This window comes from Gouania willdenowi, chromosome 9, assembly GCF_900634775.1.
Source record: "Gouania willdenowi chromosome 9, fGouWil2.1, whole genome shotgun sequence".
Classification (NCBI taxonomy): domain Eukaryota; kingdom Metazoa; phylum Chordata; class Actinopteri; order Blenniiformes; family Gobiesocidae; genus Gouania; species Gouania willdenowi.
Window position 1 is genome coordinate 24,435,142 of NC_041052.1, and position 13,774 is coordinate 24,448,915.

A 13,774-nucleotide genomic window follows, 5' to 3' on the forward strand; every position below is an offset into this window, starting at 1 on the left:
AGAAAATGACCTTATTTTTTTGTGTTTTAGTTGTTTTACAGATTTCTGGCTATTTTTGTAGTCATCTTGTGTGTTTTTGGAGTGATTTTGATTATTTCATTTAGTTTTTTTGTGTATTTTGCTGTCATTTTGTGTATTTTTGTGCATTTACTTTGGGAGCTGCTAATTGCACTTCTGCACAAGACTCTAACCCTCACCCTATGTAATTAATTTGGCTTTTTTTTTCTTCCCCCAATTGTGTTTAGTGTGAAGTTCGTCTTAATTTTAAACAGCAATAAAAAACATTTTCAGTCAAATTTAATTTGATATTTATACTGTAGGAACCCAGTATAAATATAATCCACACGATGACCTTCTACATTTAACCAGCCAGACAGCTTTTAGATGGTCAACATTTAAGAAATTATTGTAAAATAGTGCATTTTGCCACCGTCCATAAACAAATTAAATGCACGTGCTATTACTCGCCTGTCCGGATGTTAATGTTGTCTGGATACTTTATGCCAGTTATTATTTTCAGGTATTTTAATCTGAAAATCATTGACATATCCTGTGTGTCAGCTTCTGCACTGTTGTCAGAGGCTCAGGAGAAAACTTGAAGTGAAGCTGCTGCTGCTCCAGGTTAAAAAGTCATGGGAACAGTTCATTTATTTCTCCAATATAAAAAACTACCTGAAGAACCTCATTAACCACTACTTATGTTCTTATTGTGCTTTGTTTATATCACACACTGATGTCGTCTACACTCTCCCACACATACACCTGGTAGAGCACCCACCCACCCACCATTTATACCTGTGTTTTGCAACTCTACCATATTCTATAAATCAAACAGAATTAGTTTTATTCTTTTGTAAAAATGTTTATTTTTTGAATAAATCATGATTCATACTATTCATATTATTACAGTTAGCATTTAGTTTAAGCAACTCCATGAATCTCTGTTTTTCTAGCAATCTAAGGATTAACCAGTAGATGGCACTGCATTAATTTGAATTAATTTAACAGATTAGCTTCATATTGATTCATGGATTCAGCAAGTGGGTTTTTGTTCCCTTTTGAACTTAGTCTATATGTATCCTCAGTGATCTCATGATTTCATCTTTTAAAAGCAAACTTGGCTTGAACCGACTGCACCTGCTTATGTGTGTTTTATGCAGTATCCAGTGAGATGTGAACAACAATGATAAGAAATCACATTAAAATGAGAGCTAATGAGTTGGTAACATGTCAGTGTGCCCAGCTCTAGTTTTCCAAAATCCATTGGCTGTCACTTCTTTAATTACACAGGAAGTTGTGCACAAAATCCTATTCTTAACAGCAATTAAGGAAAAGATGGATATGTAAATACTAACGAGTTTAACAAGTTTAATCTGCTGGTGGATAAGTTCACTCAATAACCCACATTTATTTTTAAAAGAAGCTTAAAAACACTTTTAACTTTATGATGTGTTTCTTCTGCTGTCATCAACTCAACCGTGTTGTTGCTCACAGGCTTTTCCACGAGCACATCCAGCGGCTCACCAAAGTGGTGACGGCCAATCACAAAGCTCTTCAAATCCCAGAGGTACGCGCACACACACGCACGCACGCACGCACGCACGATGGTTCAAAGGTAAACATGTGCTGAGCTGATAAACTTGTGTGGTTGCAGGTTTACCTGAAAGAAGCTCCCTGGCCGTCAGCGCAGTCTGAGATCAGAAGCATCAACGCATACAAGACGCCACGAGACAAAGTCCAGTGTATTCTGCGCATGTGCTCCACCATCATGAACCTGCTGAGTCTGGCCAACGAGGACTCTGTTCCTGGAGCTGATGACTTTGTTCCTGTCCTGGTCTTTGTCCTTATAAGGGTAAGGACACACCATCCTTTTCTTCTTGATTATTCAGGAAACTTCATTAGTGTTTAGCCATGTAAATCTTACTCCAGAGATTCTCAATGTGTGGGTCAGGACTTCAGCTGGGCGATTTATTTATTTTTTAAGGAAAAAAAAAACAATATATATATATATATATATAGAGTTACATTTGGTTTAAAGCTTTGGACAAATACCTTACAATATGTTTTTCAATGCATTGTAAGAAAAACAGTTTAAAAAAAAAATTACTAGTAATTAAAAGTAATAGTTAATTTATAAGTAATTTTCTAGAATATTTTTCAAAGTTCAGGCTTTTCAGTTTTGTTTCGCTTTGCTTTACATGGACCAATTCTGAACTTTTTTTTAAATAATGAGGATTTATTCTCATCACATATGTTTAAACGCACAAAAATAGTCTTAACAAAGAATTTAATAATTAATGACCTGAGAGGAAATGGTTGACGCTTATTTAAGCTCCCTTTTCTTAAAACAACAGCAATAAAATAAAGAAGCACCGTTTGCCAAACAAAACAGAGACAAGAAGAAAGTGTGCAACCTTGGTAAATCAAAGTGCTTACATGAGCCTGGTTTTTCATTAATTAGTTGTTTTGAGCAGATACAGTGAACACCAGATTTATTTTATGAGCACAATGATTCCACAAATAAACCCTCTGAACAGAAACACATCTGTTGTTTGTGTTGGAATATTTCTTAGAAAGTTTTTTTTAAAAAGACGACTGCCCACAGACTAAACGTTGCTTACATACATTGCCGTTATTTCCTTGATTGGGTATAATGTGCACGGTGTGCACGGGCTCCTCTGAGCGGCTAATACAAGCCTGTATCCACATCTCCTCCCCTCCAGGCAAACCCGCCCTGCCTGCTGTCCACCGTTCAGTACATCAATAATTTCTACGCCAGCCGCCTGAGTGGGGAGGAGTGCTATTGGTGGATGCAGTTCACCGCGGCGGTGGAATTCATTAAGACCATCGACGATCGCAAGTGAAGCAGAACAGCCACCTGTACGGGCAGACTGCGGGGGAAGGAGCCGGGAGACTGGGAGACTTCCCAACCAACTGCTCCCTCTGCACAGCTCAGCCTGGCTCTCATCCCGCTCTTCATCTGTATAGCTTGTACATAGGCAGAGACCTTAAAAGATTACAGAATATATATTACTGTAGGTTTGTGGACATATCCACGTTTGAGGAATTTTTGGGCAAAAATTGGAAATGTATAAACTCTGAACACATGTTAAGTTTTTTTCTTTTATCCATTTGTCCTTTTTGTCAGGTGTCCTTTCGGAGTCTGTATTAGCAATTTTTATAAAGAGGATTTATGAAATCAAACCAACATTAAAAGGGACCAGACTTCCTTGATCACTAATTTGTTTTTACCTTAAGTGAGAGAGAGAGAAGGGCTTCCAATCCAATCTCATATCATCTTTACTAAAAGCATTTGGAGGTGGGAATTCAGTGAGTGAGAGCTACTGGATGCTAAACACTGAGATCCATTCAAACCCAAACCTACTGTTCATCAGGTCAGTGTCTAACTGTAGGGCAGCTTACTCAGTGTTTGTTCTGTTTCTGTTTATTCCCAAACATGCATCAATTTGGACATAAGGGCCAACGTATTTATATAAAATAAAATGTATTTATTTCTGTGATTCTATTTAATGCTTTGTTGATCCCGTTTTTAAGAAATGAAAAATGCATATTGTGCCCGTTAAAGATGTCCGAGGCAAGTGACACAGAGGTGTTACATTTGCTAGAAATGCTCGAGTTTAGAAGACGGTGAGCAATGACCAACCATTAGTTGGGGGTTACTGGGTGATTAAAGATTTACAGGGTCAACTCATGCACAGGATGGGTAATGCTTAGATTTGTGCCTTTGATGTGGGGACGCTCTGTACAGCTAGTTGTTTTTTTTTTTTGTTGTTGTTGAGTTTACCAAAATGAGTGTAGTTATCATCCCCTCTTCCCCTGCAGCACATCCACACTCACTGCTGGTTTACCACCACCACCAACCATGGTGACCCTCTCCCTTTAATGCACTTGAGTTAGAACAAACGTCCCCATGGATGTGTCCAGATCCTACCTCACAGTTGAAACCAATGAGCTTGATGTCAGCGTGTACACAGTTAGCCGCCCTGTGTTGGTCCACAACAGAGTGCTGAGTCATTCTTTTTTTTTTTTTTTTTTGCACTGGTTGGAGTATTGTTGAAAGAAGAGAAGGTTTAACAAACCTTTAACACTTTCTGTTTTAACCCTGTCCCTGAGATGTCAGGCAGACGATTGAATTTACTAGTTTCTTGTGCTTCGTTTCTGCCAAAGTTGTTGAATGGGACTTGTTTATGTGCACTTATGGTTTTGCTCCTACATTAGCGTGCCGTGATCCCCGAGAGTCAGTCTTTCTGATTTGAGTACGAGCTTGTCCTTAGTTCCCCCCCTAAAATGACAGACTGCTTCATTTTTCTCTGCGTATGTGCCACATGTCATTATTTTCGATTACTTGTTACAAGCTGACAGCACAGCGCGCAGTAGGACCGAGGGGTAGATGATCAACGTTGTTAGTGAATTGCAGTCAAAGTGAATGTTGGCGTACGTGAGTGTTGGTTGACCCTGTGCGTCCTCCTGCATGAGGTCATCAGAACTGTCGAGGAGGCAAAAAGTTTCTCTGTGGTCTTGCACATCAAAGCTCGGGTTATTTTGCACAAACCGATGTATTTTCCTGCGAGCTTTGATAGGGAGCAGCGTTTCTGTTTTACCATCATTCAACATAAGCATATTGTGATTAAAATGACACTTGAGCAGCAACGTTAAGCACCTGACTCGCTCCTTTAAGCTGATCAACAGCTACATTTACAACACAAATGCCTTTTAATATCTGCGCGCCGCAGTGCGTGCACAGGACGTGCGTGTTCAGTGCACATCCTTCCCGAGTCGGTGTAATCAACTTGATGAGAAAACTATGCACTGGAAAATCAAGTCGCAGGTTGCATCTATACTAATTAGGTTTATGTGATGTCACTTTAATTGGAAATACATACTGGCCAAATGTGATGGAATTATTTGGACCTGCTTTGCCTTTTTCACTTTCTCCTCACATCGCCAAACGGTAGCTGATAAACGCGACCTTTTCTAAAAGTAAAGATCCAAACACAAATTATTTAGTCCGAACTACTTGTGATTGTTTAGGAGTGTCATTTTCTGCATGAGTTGGATGTAAATCACCGAGTAGTGATGAACAGACATTGACTCCCTGTTGAAAAGCCGAGCGCAGGAAAAGTTTTCCATCTTTTTTTTTTTTTTAAATCTAATTGTAAGCTTGCACAATTATGACATACGGGGGAGGGGGAAAAAAGCCTGTTTGTCTTTACTTTGATTTATGTATTATGCAATTATTTCAGAACAATAAAAGGAAGCAAAAGTTGTTGTTTTCTGTGACTGTTCAGAGACATTTTTACTACTTGGAGGGTTTTCTGTTCCAGTTGGTGTGAGAAATCTGATGGTTTTGGTGGCCACCAGCAGCACAAACCTCTCGGCAAATGTTTATTATTAGTCCTGACGAGGGTTTCACTGGGTTGTAATTGGAGCTATCCACTCATCTGAAAGCCCGCCTTCCTTCACCCGGTGCTTTTCTAATGCTCATCTTTTTTTCATCACGAACATCTTCGTGGGGTGCTTTGTGTCCTCTGATGATATCTCTCAATAGCTAATTTAAATTCAAATTTTGGTGTGTGAAGTTAATTAGTTGCACAAGCCAGTGGCTGGATGGATCAGCGTTTAGATCAGCTCTTTGGACTGTGACACTCTGCCTATATAAAGGAGACGAGAATGCTTTTTTTTTTATTTTATTTTTTTTATGAAATCCATGCCTGTTCCTGAAGAGCCACTGTTCTGCACGTCCTAGACCTCTCACTGCTTTAACACACCTGAATATTTTAAATATGTAATTCATTCAGTGACTCTCCAGGAACAGGAATAAAAACACCTGGCAGTAGTTGATGTATTTTTTTTTTTTTCATCTTGTTTTAATAAAATAATTGTCAGGTAGCCTTTATGTATTGTGCAATTGAAGATTCCTGTTTTTATTCTACTGAGTCCTTCATATCGTTGCTTAAAGAAACATGTACATGCAGACCTAAAGTCTCCCCCAGATGGCTGTGATAACAGACGATCAGTCCAGAGGGGCTCGTGCATGACTTCACACATCGCTCTGGTATTTCCTGACTAGGAACAGCTCACAAAAAAAAAAAAAAAAACTACCTTCCCTCCTGAGACTTCATATATAAATGCTGAACATTTAGTGTGAAAACTTTTACAGTTAACTGAGTGAGTCGATTAAAAACTAAGCCCATTGGTTTTTAATGGAGGACTCAAAGCAGAAACATTATGGTTTTAAATAAACACCATGCACAAAGCTACTGTACATTGTTTTATCTGAGAGTCCCGTAGCCATAATGTAGGCCTTGAAAGTAACAAACATGCTCAAATACTGTAGAATATTTAGGGCCACTCACGTGACCAACATTTTTATTAGAAAGGTGGGTATTTTTTATTTATTTATTTATTTTTTTAAACCACATTTGCAAAAGTTAAAAGGCAAATGTATTTTCAAGCCATTAGTAGAAATACTGGTACAAAACATTATTTAGACAATTTTCTGATATACATTGTGTCTGGGATTTATTTTAAATTAAAAAAGATTACATTTTTAGCGATTATTCCCCCCAGATATGGTTTTACTGTAAACCTTTTTTTTTCAGTTCAAACAAATGAGTGATATTGCTTTTCCATTTTTAAAGGTTTTATATATAAAAAAAAAAAAAAAAAAGTTGAACCTGAATGAATATTAAATATGCAAAACCTCACACAGCAACACATGGCTTTTATTTTGATGTATTTATTTTTTCCATTTCCTCAGTACAGAAAACAAATAGCTTTGAAAAATGACAATACGTTGAGTTAAATTAAACCAGTAAATGAAATGCATAAATTCAGAGCACATACAATGCAGATGATGCAGCTGTGAGGGTAACAACAAACATCTGTCCGGTCTTTGTTATGTGGAGGAGTCACGTTCGTCTAACAGGCTGCATTACCTTCAATGTCCTGCAGATGGCACGCGCACCATTCATCCAGACGGTCGGTGCTGCTCACGTTTGCCACGAGCGCCTGAGACAAAGACGACCACGGGGCACGACGGACTGACATTTTAGCCTGAAACACAAAACTAGTGTTTATCAGAACACTTAAAAACGAAAATAAAAAAAATAAAAATACTATTATTATTAATGGTGTTTTTATTATTATTGACCCTTTGGTGGGTGCACTGCACGCGACATCTCTTTGGACCAAACCATTGTTAATGGCGGGAGAATCTTCACTAAGAACAAAACTAATAGCACACGACAGCAGTGCATGAATTAAGTTAGTGTGTGTGTCTGCGTGTAAACCAACATAATGTCAAATACACATATTAAAAACTTAAATGAAATAGCCGCGAGGAAGGAGTGAAGAGGAGAAGATTAAACTCAAAGGATGCACTGAGTCCCTGCACCCTGAGGTGCTGATAGTGAAAAAGATGCAAAGAATTAAAAAAAAAAACAAAAAACGTAAACCACATTTCTCTGCAATAATTTAAGCCCAAACTACCAAGACAACGGGTTGAAAGAGATGTTTGTGTCTGCTAACAAATAACATAATAGCCCTGGTTTATTATGGGATTGCTGCAGAGTCGAGCCTTAGAAATGCTGCAAATGTACACAGGCTTTAGCAGCAGCATTCCATGGTGTATATTCAATCCAGGGCTGAGGTCAATTACATTTTTCAATTACAATTACTTCTTTAATTATCCATGTTCAATTACAACTCAATTATGATTACGGTGACTGGCGTTTTTTCCAATTATAAGTAAAATGACAATTATTATTTTCTCCCTAAAAGTCAATTACAATTACGTTCTAAATTCCTAAAGGTAAAATTTAATTAATCGCAACTACTGGGCCTTTAATAAATATTAACTCTCTAAAAATGTATCAATCCTCCTATGTTAGCTTTTTGTTAGCCTCTCTTATGATAATGGATTGGAGCCATGTCTTAAATCAGCTGTAAAATACACTAAAAAACAATATCATCTAATTTGTTTTTTATCTCTTGGTTACCATGTTCGGCTTCCTAATCAATGAAAATATCAGTATTAATATTTTTGGTGTGTGAGCCTGTTTACCCCTAGATTTATATGGTTTCTTAAATGGTAAAATGCAGGTAGTGGGAAAAGTTGAAACACATTTTAATAATTGTTAACTATGTATGTGTAAGTCATAGAAACGTAACATTGTTGAATTACATTGTGTAAATTACATTTTTACAAGAATTTTTATGCCAATTACAATTACAAAGTAAATTATCTGAACTCAATTACATTTCAATTATATGATTACAACAGCAACATATTTTTTTTCAGTCACAATTACAATTATAATTATGCCATAATTGTAATTAATTATGGCGTAATTACATTTGCACTCTACAAGGATGAACTTTTATACTGATTCCTTTTATACTTTACTTTCCGACAGACTGTTACTGTACCTTATGTTGTTTTTATGATAACTGTGTCTGTTTGTCTTGAATTAAAAATAAATTAATAAATATATACAGTATATATAAATATATATATATATATATATATATATATATATATATATATATATATATATATATATATATATATATATATATATATATATAATTGAACCCAACACTGATTCAAGCTGCTGCATCCCATTGCACCTTCATTATAGATTCTAAAATCTATCTATCTATCTATCTATCTATCTATCTATCTATCTATCTATCTATCTATCTATCTATCTATCTATCTATCTATCTATCTATCTATCTGTCTATCTATCTGTCTATCTATCTATCTATCTATCTGTATGTGTGTGTGTTCCTCAATTATCTCTGCGAATCAGGCTCAGATTGACCTGAGACTTTCAACATGGCTGCTGCTTGGTTCAAGGGGTGTGCAACGTCGGATTTGTTTGGACTGCAATGATACCGTTAATTAATGATTTCATAAAATTGTCCTAAATGCAGCTTTGCAGAACAGCTCAATGTTGACAGGTAGTCGTGGTAACTCAGAATAAGTTGAAAGCTGCGTAGAAATTGTTTGTCACTAAGGTGAGTGATAATAATAATAATAAAAAGTAATAGAATAAAAATAAAAATAGGTTTTCACTATACATATGAAGCCTACTGTATATTACAGTGCTAAATATTATGCTCACACACACACACACACACACACCTCTCTCTGTCTCTCTCAGCAAGCTGCAGATGTATGCTAGTGTATACTACAGTGCTAAATATTAAACCGCCCACTTTTCTATAGTAATACATACTTCCTACGGGCACTGCACTAGTCACACTAAAGTATATTATTCTTAAAACATCTAATAACTATTAGAGCCACAGTTACAGTTGTGTTTCCATTGTTACCTCTTGTGGCTTATATTTTGCTCATATCATTAAAGGAATAACAATTTCCACAGGCTGATCACCTCTGAGGGAAAGAGTGGGTGGTGACATCAAATTGAACCGTGGAAATGGAACAGGAATTAGATGCACTTAGCCATCGCATGTTAATGGCAGCAATCAACAGCCAATTACCCGGCGTACTTGAGTACCTTGACAAGTGCAGGTGTAGCCCTACAACTAACACGCAGGCCTCCTTTCGTTCATTTCCATAAATTCGACAGTAGACTCTCTCTCTGATTGAGCGTGCATGTTGCACTGAGGTTGCAATTAAGCAGTATTGGTGGGGAAAGTGTCAATCGCAGGGAAAGAGGAATCCCATCAGAGCAGTTGTAACGTGTTTTATCGGGGTGCAAGCTAATCGATAGTTGTTTTTTTATTTGTATCCAAATGTCCTCTGTAACGATCGCCTGAGGAAACGTTGCAGAGATTATTATAGAAGCTGATTTAACTTTCTTCCAAATAAGCATTTAAATGAGTTGGCAGACAGCAATCATTTGTGTACAGCTGGACAGAGGAGGTGTCCCCGCCTGGCATGGCCCTCGTTGTGAACATGATCTATGCTGAGTATCTGCTGCTGATGCTGATGATCTCTGTCACTGGGGTGGTATTCAGGGCTCATCTCAGCTGGCTGCCCTAAAAAATCTGAAGAAACACACACACACACAACAAACACATGTGCCCTGCGCACACTGTGAGGCCAGCGTCCTGGCATGACCCACTTTGATTATTCTGTCCTAAAGCAACAGGTGATGGGTTTCCCCCGGATGTCATCTGAGCTGTTGGCCTCTGTTCAGAGGCAACATTCAGGACCCAGGGAGAGCTGGCTGGCAATATGCCCGATCTACAAGTGAGCTGTCCTATCACTGACATCAAGTAAGCCGAAGATGTCATGTCTTCATCTTGTAAGAGTTCAATTCCCCTTTCACCATGGATCAGGCTCTCTGTCGCTGGAGAGAGGCGGTGCAAATAAAGTGTACGGCTCCTATTCCCACTTGGGAATTTCTGGAAAATAACCCTTGGGATACAAGCGTGCTTAATATAGCCTGTTTTATTGGCAATTCCAAAAACTGAATCTGAAGTTGTTGTTTGTGAAGAACATTGCGCGTGACGTGTCAAATATAGAAATTACAAGCCAAACAAAGAGCTTCTCATTGTATTAGTTCAGGGCTTAGGCAGAGTTTCAGATTCTTGCTGCAATTAAATATATAAAACGTTTCAAGATTCGCGACAACCACATGTAACATAAACAATAATGCAAAAAATGATGAGTAACATATATGATAATGTTGACGACAAAAAATTGCGTCGACACATTGTTTGATGTTGTAAATTCATGATAAATTCAGGCCGGCTTCATTTCTGCTGCCGTACCGAAACACTGCTGCAATCCAAAATACAGCTTGAAATGTTCAGCACCTTCTGTAATTTAAAGAATGAGAGAGTAAAGTTGCTCAAATTAAATAGCATTATTTATGATGTTCTACATGATATATCATACAACACTCTAGACATGTGCTTTAATATGGAGGATACGCTTTAACATTGAGGTATAGATTTGCTGTCAGTTGTAAATCATTAAGTTAGACACAAGTAGGATAGAATAAAGGGACACATAAGGAATAAAAGCATTTAAAAGTCCAACAGCTTAGATGATTGCATTTAAAAGTCTCTAACAACGTTACTCCGCCTTTGCTGAACTGTGAATGCATGTACACTCTCGTGGCGGCCAGGGAACACCGATTTTGTCAGGGAAGGGGGGAGTAGCACCGCTCAATTTACCGCTTTCTATTGACAAGCACGCACTGAGCGCATGGTTTGTTCACTCACTGCTCCAGTTGGCTTGTTTTCTCGGAGCATCAGTACAAACAATAGACTTATGAGTCTATGGAGTACCCGCAGTGTCCGCCATGTTGTAAACAAAGCACTGAGCTGTGATGGGAAGCAGGGGGGAAAACGTCATCAGGCTACTGCGGTGCTTTAAAACTTATTTACTTGGTTTTATTTTGCTAACGTTTGAATTGTAAATCGCCGTTTTTTTATTTCCGAGTCACTGTGTTTTTTGGCACTTCAAATAGTATATTATGTAAATTTTAACTTTGGAAAACTAACTTTAATGCCACTTTCCTGGTTAAATAAAGGTTAAAAAAATAATAAAATAAAATAAACGAGCTCCGCGTATATACTTAGTATGAGCACCGACCTGTTAGTCACTCTGGACTCGAACCACTCCACCAGCAGATGGAATTTGGGATCACATTTAAACACATTCTTCAGTGATACAAACACTTTAAATTTAAAAAAAAAAAAAAAACAAACAGGGAGAAATTAGGTTTTTTTTTCACTACTAAGAAAATAAATTGTTATTATTGCTGTAGGTCAAAGTCTTAAATAGATAAAATGCAACCAAAGGACCAAAGGCACAATACGCTCATGAAACTCCCCATGTTTTATATGTTTCAACATATTAGAATACAGACTTTGACAGTCCATTAGCTGTTAAGAATGACCTGTTCTTTCCCTCCTGCCTCTCTCCCTTTTGTTTGCCCTCAAGCTGCTTGACTCGTTCTACTTGACTCCTGAACCATTTTAATATCAGGCTGCCATGGCTTTCCTTCCTGTAAGCCAGTGTCTTCATATTTCTGTTTCTGCCCTGCCTCACCCTGAGATAAAACTCGAGTGCTAAGCACACTGCTTGCATTTACCAGTGGGGTATATTAAAAGAAGTAGTGACCCTGGTAATAGCTCCTTTTAAACTCTGCAGTATGAGTGTTAGATGCATAGATGTAGCAGGAACCCGAGGCTATCATTTGATTATGACTTTAGTTTAAACACTGTGCCGCAGTGTGGCCGCAAATCACGACGGCGTGAATGTTTTCATCGTGCGTTGTTTGAAAAAGACAAAAGTATTTGCATAATTCAAACTGACTCGTTCACCTCTGTTTAATCCACAATCCCACTGCTAGTTAACAGTTCATATTAATCACTTTTGAAATAACATCAATAAAGCAGTCCAATGGAAAAATGGCAATTAAGAATTTATCGGCCTAACGTGATCGCTATTGTCAGAGGTCACGTGCTGTGTGCCTTGTTGCCGTGTGTGTGTGTGTGTGTGTGTGTGCGTGTGGTGTTATGACTGTTCACTCTGCCTTAACTTTTTCTCCGATGACAAAGAGCCTCCTTAGAAGACGTCAACCTGTCTACCTGCAGCAAACCTCCTACGTTCCCATTTCTCCCTCACACCCGCACTTACACTGCTTCCTCGCACAAAGCTATATATTAATTAAAGGTTTCAGAAACAATAATGGTGACAATAAAGACAGTCCTCCTTCTTTGTCTCTCCACGCATTGCCGTCAGACAACATTAGGAGACATGGGAGAGGAGACAAGAGAGGAGGAGGAGGAGGGGATGGAGAGATAGAGCTCCTCCGCTCCAGAATGTAATCTCCCTGATGTTACATGGTGCAGCCTAAACTGATAAATTGCAGATTAAATGGCGGCCACACTCCACTTCACCCTGCAGCCCACGCCACACCCCCTTAGATCCTCACATTTTTGCTATTCACTGCCTTCTTGGCCTGTCAATTCCGCCTAATCGTGAGAGGCACTAAAACACCAGGTCTTGACAGAGCTAGATCAAGAATGCTGAACATCTCTCAATGGCAAAAGACCCAGGCTCCTAACTCTACTGGAAGGCTTGCATCACTTATGCAGAAATCAGCGTCGTACCAGCATCCAGGAATTATTCGTGCTGACAGGAGATGCATGAGGTATGAATTGTGCGACCGGAGCAGCCTTGACAACTTATAGTTAACTGCAGCAGTGGCGACCCCGAACACAAAGGATACAGCGGCTTATTAATGGAGGAGCATCCATGTCAATAATCACTGCTTTTGGGTTGTGTCCAGAGTCATGTATCTTGCCATAACAAGTGCGCGCGCGCACACACACACACATGCACACACGCTTGGTTTTTATTGCACGTAAACACACAGATTGACACAATACATGAATCCAAATTCCTTCAGTGTGTTTCCTTCAGTGTGTCTGCAGGCAGGAACTGAAAATCATTTATTTTCCGAAATAAATAACACAGCAGCTGAAACACATGGAAGTGACTATAAATATCGTAATACATGTCTGTCTTTAATTATTTACTATCTGTATCCCTTAAATAAAAAAATAAAAGAAGAAATAGAAGAAAAAAAACTCGCTAACGGACCAAACTCATGAGCACAAATACAAAGAAATAAGTCATTAAATTTCTAACTCCATGTTGCTTTTGTCGTCTACGGACATATTTGTAATGCATATTCTAATTCTTTTGAATAAATTAGGCAGATATGCATTTCCATGTAAATTTATTCAAGGCTCA

The 13,774-nt window shown here is 38.2% G+C and overlaps 1 protein-coding gene across 3 annotated transcripts in view; it reads left to right on the plus strand.

Annotated features, from left to right (window-relative positions):
* Positions 1-5,294, plus strand: part of gapvd1 (GTPase activating protein and VPS9 domains 1) — a 748,782-nt gene extending 743,488 nt beyond the window's left edge. For all 3 annotated transcript variants that reach the window (XM_028456955.1, XM_028456954.1, XM_028456956.1), the window contains 3 exons: positions 1,495-1,567; positions 1,655-1,852; positions 2,724-5,294. In XM_028456955.1, coding sequence (XP_028312756.1) covers positions 1,495-1,567; positions 1,655-1,852; positions 2,724-2,864 — 412 coding nt within the window. In that variant the 3' untranslated portion in view covers positions 2,865-5,294. The remainder of the gene's footprint in view (positions 1-1,494; positions 1,568-1,654; positions 1,853-2,723) is intronic.
* Positions 5,295-13,774: the final 8,480 nt, after the last annotated feature.